The 23,632-nt window shown below is 38.7% G+C and overlaps 1 protein-coding gene across 2 annotated transcripts in view; it reads right to left on the bottom strand.

Annotated features, from left to right (window-relative positions):
* Window positions 1-23,632, bottom strand: part of SAXO2 (stabilizer of axonemal microtubules 2) — a 31,763-nt gene that overhangs the window by 7,851 nt on the left and 280 nt on the right. For both annotated transcript variants that reach the window (XM_069098700.1, XM_069098701.1), the window contains exons 2-3: window positions 5,597-5,758; window positions 2,110-2,312 (exon numbers count right to left, since the gene is read on the bottom strand). In XM_069098700.1, the coding sequence (XP_068954801.1) occupies window positions 2,110-2,312; window positions 5,597-5,758 (365 nt within the window). The remainder of the gene's footprint in view (window positions 1-2,109; window positions 2,313-5,596; window positions 5,759-23,632) is intronic.

Genomic DNA, 23,632 nt, shown 5'->3' with positions numbered 1-23,632 from the left:
GAGGATTTGGAGGATCTAACTACTTAACACTGTTGTTATATATATATGTATATAAGTCCTAGAAAATTCAACAAAGAGAAAAATGACAACAAAATGTTAGGCATTACCATGGTGTGGGGGGTGGAGGGAGGATACTTTCAGCTTGATATCAGAAGAGCTAGGTTTGAGTCTCAAATCCTTCCACTTGCTATCTGTGTTTCTCTGGGTAATGGTTCATTGACTATCCCTGAGCCTTTCAGTTTCCTCATCAATAAATCCAGGTTACTAATTATTGTACTACCTACTACCTCCAAGGTGGTTGTAAGGAAAGTAATTTGTGAAGAGCTATATAAATGAATTAGTATTAGTATGCAATTCTGAAAATGTCCCATGAGAAGCTATAGTACTATGTATTAGTAAAGGGGTTTTAGCCATACAAGATATCTAGATAGGATCTTGATGTTTTGATAAATAGATATATATCATATTTTCTTTGTAAATATGTATATATATAATTATAATGTTAATAAGAAACAACAGATGGCAGATAAAATACTAAATAAGCCATCTCTACTTCTAGATCTCTCCCCATGTAGTAAAATGATTTTGCATTTACTTGCATTTTTAACCACTCATAGTTTATTAAAATCTTTGCCTGAAAGGAGTAGGGGGAGATAGGAAGCTGAATAGGGGAATGTCCCTAAAATCGCTGACTAGTATATAATATGGTACAGTTAGGTTAAAATATATCCCAATTTTCAACTCATTGGTTCCCTATCTCACTTCCCCTTTGTCATAACTATTGCAAACCTTTTCTCTCTCCTTAGGCACCTATAAATGTGTCAAATCAGATGACCTAGTCCTCTATTTCCCTGAGATTTAAAATGAAATGGAAACTCTTTCTCAACTATTTCTCAAAACTTCTCTGTATGATCACTCATTTCTTTCTCCTTTCCTCCTGTCTCAGAGAAAGAAGCAATCTAGCTGACTCTGTGCCCTTGATCTTAGCCTTTCTGCCTCCTCCAAGACATAACTCATCCAATCTTCCCTTCTCTTTTTTCATGTGTCTTGACTCCTCCATTGGCTTCCTTATATCTGCCTACAAACATGCTCAGGTTTCCCCAGTCCTAAAAAAAAACATAATAAAACAAAAACACCTCCCCTTGACCTTTCTACCTTACCCAGTTCTCCTCTACTCCTAAATTTCATGAAATCAGTAAACAGAGATGTCCAAAAGTCACTTGGAGATGTGGGCCTGGGCCTCAAAAGGCAGATGAAACCTAGATATGTAGATTAGTTTTCTCTGCTTATTTCTCTAACTCCTTCTTCTCTTAGACCATAGTAAAAGCCCTCATTACCACTTTCCTGGGCTACTGTATCTTCTTCCCATCTCTAACCCCTTGCATAACATTTTTTATTATTTTTTTCATATACAGATGAATTCATGTAACATTTGCTCTGTGGCTCTCTTGCCTCTCAAATAAAATCTGGGATTCGAGGCCTTCTACAACATTTCTAGATGTTCTTCACTTCACCCCTTAGTCACCATCTTCACTGAGGTTCTCTCAAAACCTCACTCAATTTGTTTATCTTAATAGCATCTAAACTGGCCTATTTGCATTCTCCCCTCTCTCAAATCCATCCACCACACAGCTGCCAAAGCATCTTTTCTTTCTAAGGTACAGATATTGACTAGGTCACTACCCTCCTATACAAACATAAGCTACCAAAATGTCTTTGAAATCATATATATATATATGGGGGTAGCTAAGTGGCGCAGTGGATAGAGTACCAGCTCTGGAGTCAGAAGGACCTGAGTTCAAATCCGGCCTCAGACACTTGATATGTGTTAGCTGGGTAACCCCTGGGCAAATCACTTAGCCCTGATTGCCTCACCAAAAAACAAACAAACATATACACACATATAATGTTTATGTGTTGATACACATGTGTGTTTATATGTGTACACATGTGTGCATACATACATACATATATTTCCTTTCAAAGACATTTAAAAAGCTCATATTTGCCCCAACAATGTTTATGAAAAGTATCTAAAAATCACTACATCACTACACTAAAAATAAGTGCTGGTTATATGTTAGTCCTTTTAAAAATGTGTGCCATTACCTTTATAGGTAGGAAGAGTATCCAGCTTTTCTTTTTTAATAAGATGTCTGTTCAGAGGCCTCATTGTTTCAGCAGGTTGTACTGGGTATAAATTAAAATTCTGCTTATAGGTGGTTGTCATATCAGTGTCCGCCATTTTTGGCTTGTGTCCTTCTGGTGCATGAACCATTTCTTGATATGTGTCACAGGGAAGGTATTCAGACCTGAAGTAACATAACATGGGACATTCCATAAAGTGTATTTATTTTTTACTTCATGAAATATGGGTACTGAGGGTTTGGGGGATTTGAAGCATGAAACATGAAACCAAGCACTATTATAAGAAGTTCAGAGTTAGAGGTCCTAACACTTTTACCATGTGTGGCACCTTTTTCTGGTCTCTGTAATCTCTCAAAGATCAGGAGTAGTGGCCCCACAATCATTTCCACTGTGTTTCTTGCTACTTGATATGTTTCTCAGAGATGAAAATGAACAACTAAGTCCTATGTGTTCAGTGTAGACTTCCTCTGAACTTTATCAATATTTTAAGTACTGGAAGTGATAAAGAAAATTCAACACCTGCCCATTCAGTGATGTTTTGGAGAGATGTGTGGTACCATGGAAAGTATGCTATCTTTAGAGTCACATGGCCTGGATTCATATCTTGCTTCTGTCCTTTAGTACTTGTGTGACAAGGGCAGGTTAGCTTAACCCTGTAGGTCTTAGTTTCCTCATCTGCAAAATGAGAGGATTGGGCTAGATGGACTCTAGGACTCTAAGTTCCCTTCCAGCTTCAAATCTGACATTCTGGGTCTTCCTTCCATGAAATGAAGGTCCTAAGGGGAAAGACAATATACTTGGGTTCTATGAGAACAGGGTTTTAGTCCAGGCTCTTCCACTAAGTGGCTAGTGAAGCCACTCAAGTTTTCTAGATCCCAAGTTCCTCGTTTGTAAAATAAGGTTAAAGTGGCCTCTAATGCCTTTTTCAGTTCCAACAATCTATGTCCCATTTCACTGATAGAACCAGTGGACTGTCCCAAGTCTAGGCATATCTATCTCTATATAGGTATTGTAGATAGCCTATTTCTACTAAGTCTGTTCTTCTTCTATGGTAAGAAATTAAATTAGCCTGATATTCTAGATTAGACAATTTTTTTTTACCTTCTGTCTTTCTGGGTGTTTATTATAGGAATTTAAATTTAGAACTGGAAGAGATGTCAGAGTTCATCTTTTGTAACACTTTCATTTTTACAGATGAAGAAAATGTGGTCCAAAAAGTTAAGTCTACTCAGCAAGTATTTATTGAGTATGAACTATGTGCAAAGTACTATGCTAGGCATTGAGAATGCAAAGAAAGGCAAAAGGCTAATGGAGTTGTAATTTGGTTGATATCACACAGATAATAAATAAAAGAACCAGGCTGCAGACTCAGAGTCTTTGACTCCAAATCCACAGCTTTCTGCTATACCATGATGGTGCCATGCCTTACCCCTCATAAGGTCAAGCTGATCAGTATTTTTTTAACTTCTTACCTAGGATTAGCCAGGCAGGACAACTGCAAATTATGGAATAAAATCCTGTTTCTCACCCAGCTATGAATATGATTCACTTACCTTTGTGTGCAAAGTCATCAGCCTCCTTGGGTTTCTGGGGCATAGTCTCTGAAATATTGTGGCGTTGCAACTGAGAACTTTGGAGTAAGTCAATGCTATTCAGACTATTCAGCCCACACATTTTCTTTTTTTTTTGGAGCGGTTTTTTTGGGGGGGGGTTAAGTGACTTGCCCAAGGTCACACGGCTAGTAAGTGTTAAGTGTCTGACACCAGATTTAAATTTAGGTCCTCCTGACTCCAGGGTCCATGCTCTACTCACTCTGCCACCTAGCTGCCCCTTTCTTTTTTATTCTTAAACCTTCAGAAATTCTACTCTTAATTGGAAATCCATAGATACCCACTTGAGGGAAATTTTTCTTGGAATTGTAGTGACTAAGACTTTTATAAAAGGACTGGATGAAATGAAGTCAAGGACTGCCTTTAGCCTAAGGGCTGAAGTTTTCCATCAATGCTATACACAAGTGGATTGGACTCTACCTAAATCAGAAGGATACCAGGATGTTGGCATAAACAAATGAAAAACAAGATGGAGCAATGTGAAAATAAAAATTGAAGAAAGCTGATGTGTGGAAAAGTAGGAAAATATCAGAGAAGATAAAACAGATGATCAACCAAGCAAGTATGGATAGTGACAGAAAAATCTCCACCAGAATGTAAGCTTCAGAATAACTTTACCTTTTTTCTTCTATTTTTTTTCCTCTCCTCACTATTCTTTATCTTCAGTCAAGTGGTTGGGTTTCTTCTTAGGTCATCTCTACTTCAGCACAAGTTACTAGTTTAATATTAAAAAAGAATCCCACTTCTAGCAAGGAAGCCGATATGAAAGATGTGAGCCAAGTCTGTCCTTCTCAAGAAACTGACTTAGAATGGGAAAGGTGCAGCAAAGGAAAAACCAACAGAAGAGGTAAAGAGGGACATCAGTTATCTTACTCTAACAAAGACAGGCTGAGAGATCACAAATGGCCAAGTAATAGGCTCCAGATTCTGGCCTATTCCAGGAGTAGCAAAGGGCTCCAATCCTCCCCAGCTATGAAAGAGGATGGGACACAGATAACATGATTCTTGTATTTGTATTTCAATCCCCCATTCCCTTAAACCTATCCTAACTGCAGCAGACAGTAGATTTTGGCTTGGTGTAGCATCAGGGCAGAGTATGGGAAGAAGGTGAATAGGTACTGCTGGTGGAGGTGTCAATTAGCCCAACTGTTTTGAAAAACAGTTTGGAATAATATTTATGAAGTCACTAAACTGTATGTAGCCTTTGACCTGAGTGATGCCACTACTAGGCATATACCCCAAGGGGGTCAAAGACTGAAGGAGATGTCCCATATATAGAAAAAATACTGTAATAGCAAAGAAGTAGAAGGAAAGTGGGTATCCATTGATTTGGAGGGATGACTAACCAAAATGTGAAATGAAATGTTAATGCAAGAAGACGTGATGAACATGAAGAATTCAAAGGAACCTGGGGAGACTTATATGATCTGATGGAAAGCAAGGTATGCAAAATCAGAACAAGTGACATATGACCACAAGACTGTAAAAGATAAGTGCATTAGGACTCTTATTAACATATTGTCTAATTGTGACCAAAGGTGACTACCCATGACCAAGACAACATGAAAATGAAGCATGCCTCATGACACTTAGCAAAAGGATGGTGGATAAATAGGTGCAGAATGAACTATACATTTTCAAAACTGGTCAATGTGTGGATTTGTTTTTACTCAGCAGAACTTGTTTGTTGCAGGAGAGAGTTCTGTTGGGTAAGGGGAGTCATTAGGAAGGGACAATAACATCATAAAAAATAAAATATCAATAAAACATTTTTAAAAGCTAGAAATAGCTTATAAAGTGCAATGTGGGCTATTTACTTAATTGCTATTATTTCTTACATTTTGCCACCATCTGCTTGATGTTTGTGCTTTGCAGATTTAATATTTTGTGAAGGAATAACATTTTCAAAGTTGATATATTTTTCTGAATATTCAGTCACCGGGCAACTCAAATCTAATTCTTCATAAATCCTTGTAGGCTTCCGAGGACAGCGATGGAGCCTGTGTAGACACAAATAAACTGAAATGTGATTTCAACTTTTTCAACAATAAAAAATTATTTGCATTATCATGAAATCATTGTCCTGTACTTCATGATCCTTTTAACCCAGAAATCCCTGACACACCTAGGGATCTTTACTTGAGAGTAGCTTCATTTTCTTCTTTGTTTATGTTATGTGTGAGACTTTTCTGAAGAACCAATCTGACATGCCAGGCTGGCCTTAGACAGCCTACACAATGAAAGAAAAACCTGGGGTGTAGGTCTGAAATCTTTCCCCCTATCAGACCTAGAATAAAAGTCTAGGAAACACTGATTAGGTGCCATACAGAGAAAGGCAGACACCTTGAAAGAAGAAACTTGTGACTCTTTAAGAGAATGGCTGATTTATAGACTCACAGGATTTCAGAACTAGGAATAGCTGCTTATCCAATCCATACCTAAATCAGAATCTACTCTACAACGTGCCCCTTCCACAAAGGGCTTTTGCCCGAGGATCTTTCAAAGCAGTGCATTCTAGGTTGGGATAGCTCTTAATTGCTAATTGAATTCAATGGAGTTTAAGTGCTTACTACATTCAGGGCACTGTGATAGGGATAGAAAGAAAAAATGAGACTGCACTTACCTTTCAAGGAGCTAATGTTTTCAGAAAGAGAAATTCTATGTATACAAAGCCTAACATTTTCCTCTTTGTAGGTTCTACCCTTTACTCCTAGTACTACCCACTGGGACCAAGTAGAGTCCCATTTTCCATAGTGGCGGCCCTTCAAATGTTTGAAGACAGTTTTCTGGGGTGCTTTCCGGTTGCAAAGCCTGCGATATTATTACATAATTTTTTTTTTTACTTGTCCTGGTGCTTTGCACTGTTCCCCCCATTGGGGAGGTCCTTAGTTAACATGCTGAATTAGTTATTCCCCTGTTCTCTTATGCTCCACAATTTCTCCTAAATTAACCGGGATCTATAGTGTGTGTAGCCAAATCAATTTATTATGTTTTGTGTTGGACCCTGGGGAATTCTGAATTGAAAGATGAGTGTGTTGAAGGCAGAAGGGATTATAAACTATTCCCAGTTTACTCTGCACCCACAGACTATAAGGGAATCAGATATAGGAATACCCATGGGTTTTGGGGAATGTGTTGGAAATATTAAGGATGTGGAGATCAGTCATGCAGCTGAAATATATCAATGAACATTAGTGGGAGACTGTGATAGAGAGATTGACTGAAGAGTTAAAAGTCTGTAGAGAAGCACTGACTCCAGCATAAATGGTTTGTGGGTGTTTTTGGCTGTGGTCCCCTGGCAGACTGTGAATGAATCTGGTTGTAGATCCCTGGAAGGCTGAGTTTGCTTCTAGGGCAAAGTCTTGATTTGGGGAATTTGGGGATGCTATTGATTTAGGGTAGCAGACAACATTCTCTCTAGCTTGTGCAGTTAGCTGATAAGATGATGTATTCTGTGTTCTAGTTCTGGGCTCTTTGCATAGAACAATTTCAATTTTCTGGGAACAATCATGAAAGCACATTGTCAGATGTGTCATGTCTAAATGGCATAATTCTGAATCCCTTATAGCCCCCCAAATTTTGGGGGAGTATAAATGGATCCAGAACCTGGAGTATAAGCAGTATTGTAATCTTGGTCTGCAGTAGTTTGCTCTGAATAATACCTATGCCACTTAAGAAAAGCAAAATGTTTTTCTCTATTTGAAAGATATTTTCTTCTAATCACTCTGTATTCTCTAAATATTCTCTGCCTTTTCCTGCACAATGAAGAAACATAGTAATAATTTCTCTATGTTTCTTCAAAAAGCAGATCATGCTATGACACCTAGAATGGGTATTTCTTATTAGACTACATAGTTCTAAGGTCCCCTTCCGTTCTGAGAAACTGTAATTCTTAGTGAAATAAAGATTTGACATATGTATGTAACACCTGGAGATACCCAGACTCACAGGATCATGCCTTGGAGCAGTGGTGTCAAACTCAAATAGAAATAGATCCCAGAGGCTGACTATGGATTTAGAAAACCACAAATCAACATTATCTAGGTTGTGTTACATTTTTATGTATTTCGTTAAACATTTCTCAATCACGCTTTAATCTGGTTTGTGCCCTACTCAGGAGTTTTGCAGGGCACTTGGTGTGGCAGGCTGGGAGTTTGACACCTTTGCTGTGGCAGAACGTCACCCTAGATTTAAGGTACTCTGTGTGGATCTGTACCCTTAAAACTGTAGCTCACAAGTCCCTCACTGATCTGTTTACCTTTCAGTAGTCAGCCAGAAGACATTATTAACTCAAAGTGAAAATATTTACTGACATGGCATTGTAATACAAGTAACAACAAAAAAAATTCCTCCATAAAGCTGGGACTCACTCTCTTGTAAATAAAACCAGCATCAGCAGGAAAAGCAGAGATGCATAGATATTATAAGTAGAGAATCAGACACCTAAGGAACATGTGTTTTGAGGTTTGTAAGGTGCTTTACAAATATCTTCTTATATCGTCACAACAATCCTGAGAGGTCAGTGTTGTTATCATCCCTATTTTATGGATGAAGAAACTGAGGCAGACCATTAAGTGACTTGTTCAGGGTTACATAGCAAAGTGTCTGAAGCTGGATTTGAACTCAGATCTTCCTGATTCTGTTCTAGCATTTTTTGTCCTGTGACATCTAGCAGTGGTCTGGACAAAAAATTCTCCCTGTAACTGCATTGGACATGCAAAGTCGAGGTTCAGACTTACACCAGGCTAGGGCAGGCAGGCAGAAAAGTTCCAAAGATCTGTAAGTTTGAGCACTTGAGATGTCTAGGCTATTGAGGAAACTGCACCCTAATACTCTGTGATAGCATAACAAGGATCTCAGAAAAGCTCTCTTGTACCACAATAGGGCAGATAGTTTACATCTGCTCCAAAATCAACTGAAAAACAGTTGATGGACGAGTACCAATGGGTGTGCTCTCAGTGTAGTTATTTCTGAAGTCACAAGGCATTCTTTTAGCTAAAAGCCCTCTCTGTGGCTTAAGATACATTGCCAGGCACCAGTATTTTAGGAATACAGCATCCATATTACTCATAATTTACATTAACCACTTTAGATTTTTCTAAAAAGTTTTCACAAAGTTTTCAGCTTAATACTGCTTATGATAAGGGATTCTAATACCTTTTTTTTTTCTATTTCAGACACTATAGAAGTTTCTCTAATTTTTCTAATTTAATAATTATTGTTCTAATTTAATTCTAATAATTCTCTAATTTCTCACATTATTTGGCCTAGTAATACCTACTTTGACAACATCAATATCCCCCTAATTGTTCTTCCTTAGGCCTTTCAATCAAATCCAACCTATCTACCTTTGACAATGTAATCTTAGCTTTCTTTACATCACTTCCCTATCTTGGGTCATATACTCAGAAATGGGCCAGTTGTTCCTCAGGAAATTGTTCATAAAGTGCTCAAGATCTCTCCTTTTACTTAGCAATATTTCAGGAGACTCTTGGCCCTCTTTCACCAACCTCACCTCCAAACTAACTAGTGGTCAAGTGCTACTGTTTCTGCCCTCCTGACATCTCTCATACACCCCCTGCTCTCCTCTAACATTGCCCCACCCCAGTATAGGCCCTCATCAGCTCAGACCTAGCATATTGTAATAGCTATGGTGGGGTGAGGGTGGGGGGGTTGGGGTCTGCCTGCCATAAGTCTTTTCTCCATCCAATCCATCTTCTACTTGGGTATCAAATTGATCTTCCTAAAAAGCAAGTCTGATCATGTTCTACCCACCCATCCCCTTTTAATTCTAGTGCCTTTTTTCTGTTAATTATTTCCTATTTTTCCTGTATATACCTTGTTCATACATATTAGCTTGCTTATTGTCTCCCCCATTAGACTGTGAGCTCCTTGGGGGCAGGCACTGTCTTGCCTCTTTTTGTAACCCCAGCATTCAGCACAGTGCTTGGCACACAGTAGGCTCTTAAGAAACTGTGGTCCTAGTGTCTGATATATTCAATAGAGCTATAACCCTTACATGTGCACCCCTCCCTCCTTGCCCCCCCCCACCTTAAATAGTTCTTTTAAGGTTGTGGCAGACTGTGATCACAAGCCCAATTATACTGCAAAGTAGGTTACTTTTCTGTTGTCTCTTGATCTTAGTGTACCTGAGTTGGTCTAAAGGTGATAGTGGTGGCACATTATAAATTAGGACATATTGCCACTTGCAAGAACCTTGTCTGCCCACACTAAGTAACAGGTTGTCTTTGAAAATATATAACTGTTTCTCCTTTGGAAATAATTGGTTCACCTTTGGCATTTTCTTTTCTTCTTTAGTTACAGTGAATCATAGGATCCTAGTTCTAGAGTTAGAAGGAAGCTGTAAGGCCTTCTAGTCTAACCTTCTGATTTTCTAGATGAAAAAGCTTGAAACCCAAGAAGGTTAAGTAACTTACCAAAAGTCACATGGGTAGAAACATCCTAGCTGTGAGTGGAACACTGTATCTTTGACTTGAGTCTGTGCTCTTTCCTTTTTCTTCTAAGTGGATTTTACTACCTCTGTGGACAGGGAAATTTTGTAGCCATAGTTCATACTGTAAGCTTATAGTTAATTCTGTCATTTTGGATTCCTGATCCTTTACCTTATATTCATGCTTACTTGGAAATTATGTAGTAGAATTAGTCTGGGCTAAATCATCAGGTATCTGTTTAGGGGCACCCTCTACCTACGTCATTAACATTTCTATTAACATCAACTTGGGTTATAAATTCACTTTTGAAAGGGGTAGAAGAGGTTTAGTTTTTAATTATTTTTTAAATAAGAAGTATCCAGTATAGATATTTATGTAGAACGCAAGAGATAGCACTCTACCTCCAGACAATGTTTTATATACTTCAGGTAATTTGATTATGCCTATGCTTAGACTATAGGGAATCTTGCCTGGGGATACCTCAAGCTTGGAGACATCTTTTAGGCTGCTTGATTGAATGGATATAGGAAGATCTAGGGCTAGTCATCTTGTGTTAAAGAGGATGAAAATTTCTTGGGTAGTCTTGGGTGGTTTTTGCTGCTTTTGCCATATTATTTCTGTCTCATGCTCTGTGTATTTCATTTCATGCTCATGAATGTGCTCTTAAATTACATTGGTGTTCTTCAGATTGGTGTTGATCCTTTAGACTTTGAAGTTTCAGCCTTTCTAGTTCCATCTTATCTATACAACCTTGTTTCCTATTATTCTCCAATGTATCCTGTGCTGTGGTCATTCAGGTCTCCTTCCCATGCCATGGATGATCCATGTTCAATGACACCTCAGAGCTTTTATTTACATTGTTCATTACATCTGGAAAAGTCTTCCTGATTCTTTACCTAGGCAAATCCTACCTATAGTTCAAAAAGTCAACTCAAGACTTCTTTCTCTATGAAGTATCATCTGCCTACTTCAACCTTCATTGTTTTCCCCCATTTTCTCATCGTAAAAAGCATTTATAGTCAGTTTATCCAGTTTTATATCTGTAGGATCATATAGTATAGAGCTGGAAGGGAATTTAGAAACTATCCCATCCTGACTCATATTTTACAGAGAAAGAAATTGAGGCTCAGAAAGGTCAAGTGAATTGGTCAAGGTCACTTATAGTACTAGGGCTAAGGTTAATCTTGTGTTTGTTTTTTTTAACTTGTTGGTTTGTGTATAGAAAATATATATAGGTTTTCTCTTTCCAATTAGATTATAAGCTCCTAGGAGGCAGGGACTACATATGCTTATATGCTTCCCAGTATCGACTATAGTTCTCAGAACACAAACTAAAATCAGAATTTGTTGGTTGACTGAGTCTGAATTATTCTGTATGACAGAAAAACATCTGGATGAAAAGTAGAAAACTCAGTTAATCTCCAGATGTTTAACCAAACACATGGATATTTGGACTCATTCAGATATCTGACACTCTGAAGGGAAAACCCCCCCAACATCTGGATGTTTAATTGCCATTTTTTTCAGTCAGATATTCTGACATCATGTCTACATGTCTACAGCCTAGATCTAATCATTATTTCCTTCATTTATGCTTCTGTTTCCTGTCATATAAAAACTACTTCTATGATATATTCAAAATCTCCCAGGAAGATGAGGCAACTAAATGAAAGAAATTATAATGGCCTCGATTGAATTCCACTTGTCTAAATCAGCTAAACATTCAATTCCTTCCATATCTTGAGAAAATTTTTCAGTTGCTACCATTAAGCTATACTTTAATTTAAAATGCAAGGACCATTATTTAAATATATTCTGCATATTTTATTTAAATCTATATTTTGATGTAAATTTCCCTATTTTAATTGCTCTCACAAACCTGGTTCTGGTAATAAGGATGCATATGTTCTATGTTAGTGAATAACTACTTCTACCAAAACCTGCCCCCAAAACCCAGCACTGGGATATTTTTATACTTGGTAAAACAAAAACAAAACCCCTGTTTTCATGTTATTTGAATTGGCTATAGTTATTTAAGTGGTTTTCTGTCATCTTCAAATTTGATAAGCATTATATCCATACCTTTAAATCATGATAAAGGAAGTTAAACAAGGAGCAAACTAGATTGTTACTACCTTAATCATTCAAACTAACTAAACAGAGATTTTTTACAATATCTAGATAAATATACTAATCATGTAACTAGATTTGCTTAAATCAGTAATGGTAAAACTCTGGGACCTGCTCTGGAAAAATAAACAAAACCAAAACAGCCCTCAGGCCCATGTGGCCCCCTTCTGCATCTTCTGTGACCTTGGCAAATGGTAGAAAGCAGGCCAGAAAATACTATGAATCATCGTTCTTAAGACTTTCTATAAAACAATAACTTAATTGTAGGCACTATGAATGATAGTTCAATTCTTGTACACTGACCAATAAATGAACCTATTACTGGAAAAACTAAAAATTGCCGATCTTGACATTCTTGCTACAAGCGAAACCAGAAGATAAAAAGTGAAAGAGTGCTTCATAGGTTCTCCTAGGACATAGGAATTAAGGGAATGAGCCCAGGATTACTTTTAGTCTCTGCCTGAAGGCAACAAGAAGCATCATGTTATGGGATACTTGGTTATTTCATATTTCAGGATTCAAAATGAACATCTATAAGAAGACTACCATAAAGATAATAGAGGGTAATGTGCCATGATCTTTTGCAGAGAATAAGGAAATAGAGAAAATCTATTAAGAATTAAATAAAAATCTCTGGATTAAAATAACTAATTTTAATTTATTGGTTTCAGTGTAAATAATAAAGGTGGGCAGAGAGAAAGACACTGAAATATATTGGAAAACATGACTCAGGAACAAGAAATTAAATATGCCAAAGGCTTGTCATTTATATAGAAGCCTTATACCTATAAATTATGAATTCTTTATTGAAGAAGAAACAAGGAAGGTGCTGGACCAATATTGAACCAGAATTTTAGAATTGGAAAGGACATGAAAGACCTTAAGATATATGGAGCAATCTAGTCCATCCTGTATCAATTAGAACAAGTTAAACTGAACCTCCAAGAGGCCCTTCAAGTAGCTGAAGATGTCTGTTACATCCTCCCCAAGTCTTCTCTTCCAAAGGCTAAGCATCCTTCAACTAATCCTAGATAGGTTATGACTTTGAGTACCTTCACTATTCTGACTGTGCTCTTCTCAACAATCTTAAGCAAATTAATCTCCTTAAAAGTTGGTGCCCACAATCAAACACAATATTTTAAATATGATCTGACCAAGGCAGAAAACAGGATTATTACCACCTTAGTCATATACATACACACACACACACACATACACACACGTACACATACATACACACATCTTAAAAGAAAGGAAGGAAAACACTTCTGGGTGGGAATTAAAAGTAAATAAAACGTATGGTAAATAATTCACAGGGGATAATCCACATGTAAATAATTAAGATTTGACCTATCTAAACCTGAGACATCATATTTTATATAATCTGTGATAATAAATAATATAAATGAGTCTCTAATTCTTATTTGATAGTCATGTTGTTCCTTACAAAGGGAAAAAGACATGGGTAGGAATTTTGATAATAATAATTTTCATAATGGGACACAAGAAGCAAATAGTCACAGTACAAGAATTCTAAAATGGAAACATGATATAATAACGATGAGGGACTTCAATTATCTGTAGATATATAGACATGTAGAACTCCATCTTTCTGCTAAAATCAGAACAGTTAATTACTTGACTTGCCTTAATGATAATTTCTTTATCCTTGGAAAGATAGAAAAAGCAACAAGGGAAAATATTCTATACCTGATTCTTAATAGCAAACAGGAACTTGCATGGAAACATTGAAACCTTAGGGGAAAAGTGGCCTTAGAATTTGTGATGAGGTGAGAAATTGAGTATAGTCTTTCATACACTATTTTGGGAGAACATGTTTCAGATTATTCAGAAAAACTCAGACTGACTGAATAGCTGGAAATAATCACTATGGCCTGATCCAACCATTCTGGAGAGCAATCAGCAACTATGCCCAAAGGGCTATAAAATGGGGCATATCCTTTGATCCAGCAATACTACTACTAGGTCTATATCCCAAAGATATAAAAAGGGGGTGGGGGGTAGGGTGTATTTGTACAAAAATATTTATAGTAGCTCTTTTTTGTTGTGGCTAAGAATTGGAAATTGAAGGGATGCCCATCAATTGGGGAATGGCTAAACAAGCTGTGGTATATAATTGTGATGGAATATTATTGTGCTGTAAGAAATGACAAAGGATGATTTCCAAAAAACCTGGAAAGATTTATATAAACTGATGCAGAGTGAAGAACAAGAACATTACACATAGTAACGGCAATACTGTATGATGAGGAACTGTGATTAATTTAGCTATTCTCAGCAATAAAATGATCCAAGAAAATCCCAAAGGACTAATGATGAAGCATACTATCTACCTCCAGAGAAAGAACTGATATTGCTTGAATACAGACTGAAGCATGCTATTTTTCACTTTCTTCCTTTCGTTCTTTTTCTTTGAGTCTTCTTGTACAAAATGACTAATATGGAAGTGTTTCATATTATTGCACGTGTATAACCTATATCTGAGGGCTTACCAGCTCAGGGAAGGGGAATGGAGAAGGGAAAGGATTTGAAACTCAAAACTTTAAAAACAATGTTAAAAAGTTGTTTTAATATGTAATTGTGGAAAAAATAAAATATATTAAAAAAAAAAATTGGCAGCAGCTAGGTGGCACAGTGAATAGAGCACTGGCCCTGGAGTCAGGAGGACCTGAGTTCACATCTGACCTTAGACACTTAACACAAAAACTAGCCATGTGACCTTGGGCAAGTCACTTAACCCCAACTGCCCTACCCTCCCCCCTCCAAAAAGAAAAAAAAAACCTTAAAATTATAAAAAAAAAACCAACAAAAAAAATCACTATGGGGCAATGGAAAGAATGAAAGCCATGGGACTTTACTTTCAATCCCAGCTCAGTGACTTACAATGACTACCTGTTGAATCTGATTAAATTCCTTAAACTCTCTGGGCCTTAGTTTTCTTTTTTTTTTAATTTTTTAATTAATTTATTTTTTAAAAGCAATCAGGGTTAAGTAACTTGCTCAAGGTTACACGGCCAGTTATTTCTGGGTGTGGTACTGAGTATCTGAGCCCGGATTTGATCCAGGTCATCCCGACACTGGAGCCAGTACTCTTACTCGCTGTGCTACCTGGCCGCCCCAAGGGCCTTAGTTTTCCCATATATAAAATGAGAAGGTCAGACTAGACGACTTTTGTAACTAGAGATCTATGATCCTATGATAATAACTTCAAAGAAAGTTTCAGTGGATTGCTTCAGGGATTTTTGATATTTAGTATTTTTATCAATAACTTGGATAAGGTAAAGATGACATCTGAAGGTGATGCAAAGCTATATACCTAACTCACTGGATGGCAGAATCCAAAAAGATTTTGATAGTATGGAACATTGGGTTGAATTGAAGGTGAAATTTAATAGGACTAAATTATACATTAAGTTAAAAATTTCAATTTCACATATACAAAATGGGGAAGGTATGGTGGGCAGTAGATTGTTTACCAAATGAGTCTTCACTTGGAGAATACCTGAACAAACTAATACATGCCTATCATGGAATATTATAGTGAAATAAGAAACAACAAATGTGAATATTTTTTCCTAATCAATCAATTCATGAGCATTTGTTAAGCACCTACTTTATGCCAGGGACTGTGGTAGGCTGGGAATAAAAAGACAAAGCAAACTAGTCCTTGCATTTAAGGGGCAATGATTCTATTAAAGTCACATATATACACATAAGCAGATAAACACACATGGTAGCACAGAGGGGGACACTAGTAGGGGATTGGGAAAGTCTTATGAGGGACGTAGAATCTGAGTTAAGTTTTGAAGGAAGCTGGGGCTTCTAAAAGGCAGAAGGGAGGAGGGAGTATTTCAAACATTTAATGATCTAGCTAACTTGGCCTCCTTTTTGTCCCTGTGTGGGGTACAGAGACCCTAACCCAAACTGACTACTCAGAGACATCTCAAAGCGAAGATGGAAAGATTTATTAGAATCTCGAGAGAAGCGGGTGGTTCAGTCCCCAGGACAGCACCCAGAGAGAAGAGGCCCCCCGTACAGAAGCTAAAGCTGGGTTAAATAAGCAAGGGTTACAAATATTAACATAATTATTACTAATGAGGCTCTAATCTTGCTGGATAATATACATAATACATGAAGTCTATTACACAAGTGCAGTAACAACCTTAGAATACTGGACCCCTTTTCAATCTACTTGATACATTCTTATCTGGACTCAAGGGTCTCAAGGTTACTGTCTATTCCTTGATTGGTCAAATCCACCTGCTGCTGCCAGCTCCTTCCATTCTTCATTATTTTTAGTATTATCTATGAGTTTTTAACAGAACCATAGTCTGAGCTTCTTCCCAAGGTTACTGCCTGTCTCCTTCTTATCAGTAGTTCAGCAATTCTTGCAGTTCTTTAGAAACTTAACTCTTTTATGGCAAGCTGGGTGAAGGGGGTGGGGGGGGGAGGGGCACCTGACTAGAATAGGGCAACTATATAGAAAGATTTTTAAGGTTTCAAAATCACATAATTTCTAGAAAAATGGAAACTTAGGCCTAAGGCCTAAGGACCTACTTATAACAAACAGTCTCTGAGAAACCAAATTTTTACCTTTCCCATACATCCCTCACACACAAATTCTATTTTCTGTCTCTACCTTTGAGCAGGCTGGCCCCTATGCTTGATGTAGGGGATAGGGATGGTCTGTGAACTGGGAGTAAGTGGGAAACAATGATTTAGGCTTTCTTCTTATTTAAAAGATGAGGAAATTGGGACAGCCTGGTGGCTCAGCGAGTGGGAGCACCGGCCCCAGTGTTGGGATGACCTGGGGATCGAAACCGGACTCAGATGCCTAGCACCACACCCAGAAATAACTGGTCGTGTAACCTTGAGCAAGTTACTTAACCCCAATTGCTTAAAAAAAAACGATGAGGAAACTAAGGCACAGAGAGGTTAAGCAACTTGTCCATGGATGTATAGCTAATGGCATACTAGAATCCAAAGCACAGTATACCATATAAATCTCATAAACTTTCTAAGCTCTCTCCTAAACTCTACTCCTGACTCTCTAGACTTTACCATGTGGCAACCTTTTCACCCTAAAAGACACCTCCACTCTATAGCTTTCTCACTCTGAGATCCCTCTTTCACTGAAGGCCCAACCTCTGATTAAGTGAGTCCCTCCCCCAAACTGCCATTTCAGGAAGTACCCAAATCACTAGTTATGTTCCCCCTGCTTCTCTCCTTTGTACTTTTTCCACTCTGTATCTCTTCCCTCCCTCCCATATCAAAAAAGTCTAGCTCCAGTCTCCTTGGCATGTTCAGTGATCTCCAAATTCCCAATCCTTGGAGAAAATCAGAGAATTTCAGTTAGAAAGGATCCCAGGGCCACCTGGTCCAACCCATACCTATAAAAGACTCACCACAACATACTCAACAAATAGTCATCTAACCTTTTGAGGAAAATCCCACTACCATCTGAGAGGGTCCATTATGTCATGCTAGACAACTCCTATTTGTCAGGAAGCCCAAGTCTGCCTCTTTGCTAATTCTACCCATTACTCTTAGTTGTATTTCCTGGGGGCAAATAACATGTTTAATCCCTCTTCCACATCATACTCCTTCACATACTTTAAGATAGTTATCATGTCCTGCAAAGATCACTGATTCTGGAGTCAAAGGCCTTGTGTTCAAATCCCATTTCTTGACAGTACCACCCATACAATACTGGATAGGTCACCCTGAACCTCAGTTTCCACACAGGCAAAATGGAGGACTAGAATAAATTACCTTTAGGGTCCCTTCCAGCTCTAATCTATGACTCTATAATACTTCTAAGCCTTTTCTTCTCTATGCTAAATATCTCTAGTACCTTCAAAAGACACTCATATAATGTGAACTTAAGGCCTTTAACCATTGTGTTGATCCTGCTCTAATTACTCTCCATTTTAAAAAAGGCATTCAGGAAATATAGTGCCCAGCACTGAACATACACATGAAAAGATGGTTTTGAGCATAACAGAGTACACTGGGACTGGTTGTTAGAGTCTGATCAGGAAAGATCACATTTGAACCATCTTAATGTAGCCCAAAATTGCATTTTTTTTTTTGGCTTCCGTATCATTTACTGGGGAAAAAAAACAATTAAACAAACATGCATTAAGTGCCTACTATGTATCAGGCACTGTGCTAGGTGCTGTGGACACAAAGACAAAACAAAATAGATCCTGTCCTCAAGGAGCTTACATTTCATTGAAGAGAAACAACATAAAAACATATAAGCAAATATAAATAGATACAAAGTAATTTCTGGGAGGAGGGGACAGATCCACTATAGAAGTAATTTGTGAACAATAGAACTCATGGCTTTTAGAGTGCACAGTGGTATGAAGCAGCAGTGAGTAGTGGTCAAGGATAGGACCTTTGTACTAGGCAGTGTACAACTCAGAATCCCATACCATCATGTTGACTCATATTGATGTTGCAGTCCCCTAACACTTTCAGATCTTTTTTTACCCTCTCATTCCCCTGCTTAGTAATCAAGCCTCCCCAATATTATATCTGGGATGGATTTTTTGAAAGCATGGCTAAAATGTGTTCAATTCTGGGCACTATATTTCTTGAAGGACATTTTTTAAATGGAGAGCAATTAGAGCAGGATAACCAAAATGGTTAAAGGTCTTAAATTCATATTATATGAGTATCTTTTGAAGGTACTAAAGATGTTAATCATAGAGAAGAAAAGGCTTAAAAGGATTATAGATTATATCTCACCTTGTTAGATTCAACCCAATTTTCTTACCTGGCAATATCTTTTTGGATAATTACTTTGCTATTCAATCTGTTACCTGTTTTTCATAGCTTCATTTAATCTGTATATTTGATAAGGATTGCCATCTATGCCTTTATCTAATCATTGATTAAAATGTACAGGACCCACCTACAGATCTCTGGGACACTACACTGACAAAGCTCTGCACTTCTTACATGTTAACATTGAACCATTAATGATTACTTTTTGAGTTCATACAATAGTATTATCATCTATCCCCTCTCCATCTTTTCCACAGGAATAGTAAGAACTACTGAATGCTTTCTTAAAACCTCTGTAAACTATATTTATACTATTTCTTATCTTCTACCATAGTTGAGAAACCCTGTTGAAAAAGGAAAGGCTTGTCAAGGCATGATTTATTCTTCTTGAAGCCACAGTTATCTGTGATTACTAACTCCCCTAATTCACTAAATATCTCTCTAATAAGTAAGTTTTAGAGTGCTGCCAAGAAGTTCACTGAACTATAGTTTGTATTGTTTGATTATCTTCCCTTTTCTAGTCCTATGGTATCTCTCCTGTTCTCTAGTCACTGAGAGTGGTTGGGGAATCACAGGAGCCAATTCTTTCAGTTTCTAAGAATGGTTCATCTGTTGAAGAGAGCTGCTCCTGATCACCCTGTACCTGAAGAACATCCTCCTCTCAAATCACTTGCTCCTGAATCATTTGTTTCTAGCCAACATTGGCTGAAGGGAGGTGGCAGACGCAGAACCTGGCCGTGAGAAAAAGTGGACCATGGATTGTTAGGAAAGGCTCTTAAATGTCCAGTGGGCCAGTGCATTGTTATGGGAAGGACTTGGTGGGATAGCGGCACCCTGGGAGCAAAACCATGGTTTCCTGCCTGCTAGTTAAGGCTCTGAAAAGCAGTTGCTCCCGTAGAGCTTACATGCTCTCATTTCAGCAGTGACAGTGACTTTAATGAAGTGTAATTGATGGGACCGAGATTTCTTTTCTCTTCTATGTATATTTTACTCCTCTCTTCTATCCTAAATCTTAATATTCACTTGGTAATTAGCTCACTGATGCTATTTTATAGCCGTTTTGCAACATTTTGCTTGTATTTTAGATCACTTCTGCTGAATATTTACTTCAACATTTCAGGGATCCATACTTTCACCAGTGTGACATTTCCTTTCACCAACACAGAAGTAACTCCCTTTGATTTAGTAGATGGTCTTCATGAATTGTTGCAAAAAAAAAAAAAAAAGGTCATCGGATGGCTGGCCTTTGGGTAATGAGCTCTGCATGCTCAGATATGCTGGTCTTCAAAGCATCAGACCTAGTCTGCCCATGGATTCACATTTGAAGCCACTGAGATCTGCTTTATCTTGTGTTCTCCTGGCACAGCCTGTGAGAATACCAAGTTACCTCTATACCAGCATGAGAAATTCCAGAAGACTCTGGTGAAGGTGCGACAGAATACCTGTATTTGGGCTTTGGTAACTTTAAGGTACCCTCTTGTGATGGTTTGTGATTCGTAATGAACATGAACTAGGACTTTAATTGAGGACAAATAAGAGCAGCATATGGAGCCAGAGAAGTGGCCAGCTCAAAACACACATTATCAAGTGCTTCCTATAATTGTGATGTGGTTACTTAGTAAAATTTATACTTACCAATTCCTGGGCTAAAAAATAGAATTCTATTATTGCAAGCATTTAACTAGTGATAAAAGGTTATTTAAAAATTCACAGGTATCCATATGCATTATTTTATTCTTTGTAATATAACTTTAGAGGGAATCAAGTCTCTTGTCCCATCCTTGATCTAAAACTTTTATATGATCCCATATTTTAATGTTCATAAACAGATGGAAACACACAGAATTGTAAAGAAATAGCTTTAAAGGAAGATAAATTGACAAATACATACAAAAGAAGGTGAGAAAAAGCTGAGTATTTATTGAATTTTTTGAAAAATGAAATGTAACAACAATTTCCCAGAAGATACTTGATAACCTTGATTGGTATAAACTAAATAAACTTTGGTTCATTGTTATTTTTAACTTTTTGGTGAGAACCAAACTTGTGAAAAACTATTTCCCCCCCAAATTTAAGTGTTTTCTCTTTGGAGGTAGTCATTACTTGGGAGCAGAAACAATGACCGGTCTATTTATTATAATGTTTATTTAGCACATACTGATTAAGACCTTAGGTAAATAATTGGGAGAAAGCAACCAGGAGACTATGTTTGTTTGGCATAGGAAGTTGTTAGGTGGGACCATGGTATTTCCATAAACTGGGGGGAAATTTTTTAAAAAGCACTGAAAAGGTGACTGCAGAGAGACCACAGATAGAGCTCAACCTTTGTATCTGAGTGTTAAAAAAAAAAAGCATATAGTTGGGAAAAAGTGAACTTTTAGAGTCAAATTGCTCCTTAACAGACAGTTTTCAAGAAACTCAGGAAGTAGAGAAAACCAAGAAAACTATATCAAATCTGAACAGTATTCCTGGAGAAGTAGGTATAAATTTGGAAATTTGGGAAAAGAATACCTAAGATCACAGATTTTGTGCTTTAATGAAACAGGAATGTCTGAAGATACAGGAAACTCAGAAAGGAGAATGGGCTGGATCCATGGAACTAATGGCTATTGAAAAGTTTAGGAAATTGGGAAAGAGGTCTTGGTCCACAGGACACCCAATGGGTTTAGGTCCTTGGGAAATGCAATCAAACAATTTTTATGTGAAAATGAAATAGTCCTAGACCTCAAAGAACTTACGATCTACAAGAGGAAAAAACACAGCTGGATCTCTGGAAGAGGAGAACTGAAAGGAGTAGGGGCTCAGGAAAGAGGAATGGGTCCTAGAAGATGAGAGCTGAAGGGTGATGAAGATCAGAAAGGGGACAGGTCTCTTAAAGATGTTGGGGGGGGGGAAGGGGAGGGTTTGGATCCTCAGAACAGGAGAGCCACAGCGTGTGATGGCTCAGGAAAGCAGAGCTTTGGTACAGGAGGGCTCAAGAGTATGGGAGTCAGGAAGCGGTCACTGGTTCCCAGGAACAGTAAAACTGAAAGCCACTGTGATAACTCGGAAAGGGGCAAGAGGAATGAGTTTTTGGAACTTGAGAACTGAAGAGAATGGAAGGTTCAGAAGGAGAGGGCAGGTTGGACAACTGAGTTTCTGGAACATGAGTTAAAGAAAATGGGGCCTAGGAAGAGGAGTCTGGATCCTCAGTACAGGTGGCCCAAAGGCTATGGAGGCTGAGGACAGGGAAGGAAAGTGAGCTGGATCCTCAGAACCTGAGCCCCACAAACTTCAGCAAAGGGGTCTGGATCCCTGGAACAGGAGAGGTGAAGGTGAATGGGGTTGAGAAAAGGGGCTAAGTATCTGGAAAAGTAAAATTAAAGGGTATGGGACTCAGAATAGTGTCTGGGCTGTGCTCTTGGACTAGGAGAGCTGAAGGATGTGGGGCTAAGAAGGAGAGCTGTAATCCTAGCACAGGAGAGCTGAAACTTGAGAAATCATAAAAGAGTCTGGGTCTCTTGGGCAGGAGAGTTGAATAGTGGAGGAGGCCTGGGAAAGGGGCTCAATCCCAGGAATAGGGGAAGTTTAAGGGTATCGCTGCTCAGGAAGAGCGTCAGAATAAGTTAGGATGAAAGATGTGGGGCTCAGAAGGGACGCTGGTTTCCTAGAGAGGAGAGTTGATGAAAGTTAATTGGAAAGGGGGCTAAGTTCCCCAAATGGTGGCTTAGAGATGTGGGTTCTGAAAGGAGACTTAGCTGCTGGACGATAGAAGCTGAAAGGTATGGGGCATGGGAAGGGGCTAGCTGGTTCTCTGGAATAAGAGAACTGAAGAGGGTGGGCTCAAGAAGGGAGCTGGCTCCCCGGAACAGGAGAGACCTCCCTGGAACAGTGGGGAGGGGGGGTGGGGTCAGGAAAGGGGACTTAGTCCTTTGAACAAGAGAAGCTTAAGGGTGTGAGCTCAAAAAGTGTTCTCTGGCTTCCCGAAGGGTGTGGGGCTCAGGAAAAGGGCTGGCTCCCTGGAACAGGGAAGCAGAAGATTCTAGGGTTAAAAGGAGGGACTCAGACCTCTAGAGATTGAGGGGGCAAACCTGATAATATGGGGCCTAGGAAGTGGACTGAGTCTCTGGAAGAGTAAAACTAAAAGAAGTGGGAAAGGGGGCTAAGGGGGGGGGGGGGGCTGAAGGGTATGAGGTCAGGAAAAGATCTAACTCACTGGAACAGGGCAGCTGAAGGCAGGCGGGAGTGGGGGGCTGATAGGGCGAAAGGGGTTTGAGACCCTGGAATAGGGAGCGCTGAAGACAGGAAGGTGGAGTGAGACCCTGGAAAAGAACAGCTGAAGACTGCCGGGTCAGGAAAGGGAGTAGAGGCCCTGGAATGGGGGAGGTGAAGGCGGCGGGGTTAGGAAGAGGGGGGAGGGGAGAATGGGACCCCGGAATAAGGGGAGGTGCAGGCAGCGGGTAAGAAAGGGGCTGGCCCCACGCCCAGAGCACGCGT

Source organism: Petaurus breviceps, unplaced genomic scaffold, assembly GCF_028583685.1.
Source record: "Petaurus breviceps papuanus isolate PSGF00001 unplaced genomic scaffold, PetGlider_PUasm1.0 37, whole genome shotgun sequence".
In the NCBI taxonomy this organism is placed as follows: domain Eukaryota; kingdom Metazoa; phylum Chordata; class Mammalia; order Diprotodontia; family Petauridae; genus Petaurus; species Petaurus breviceps.
Note: the sequence above shows the minus strand (reverse complement) of the source record. Positions and strands in the feature narration are given on the sequence as shown.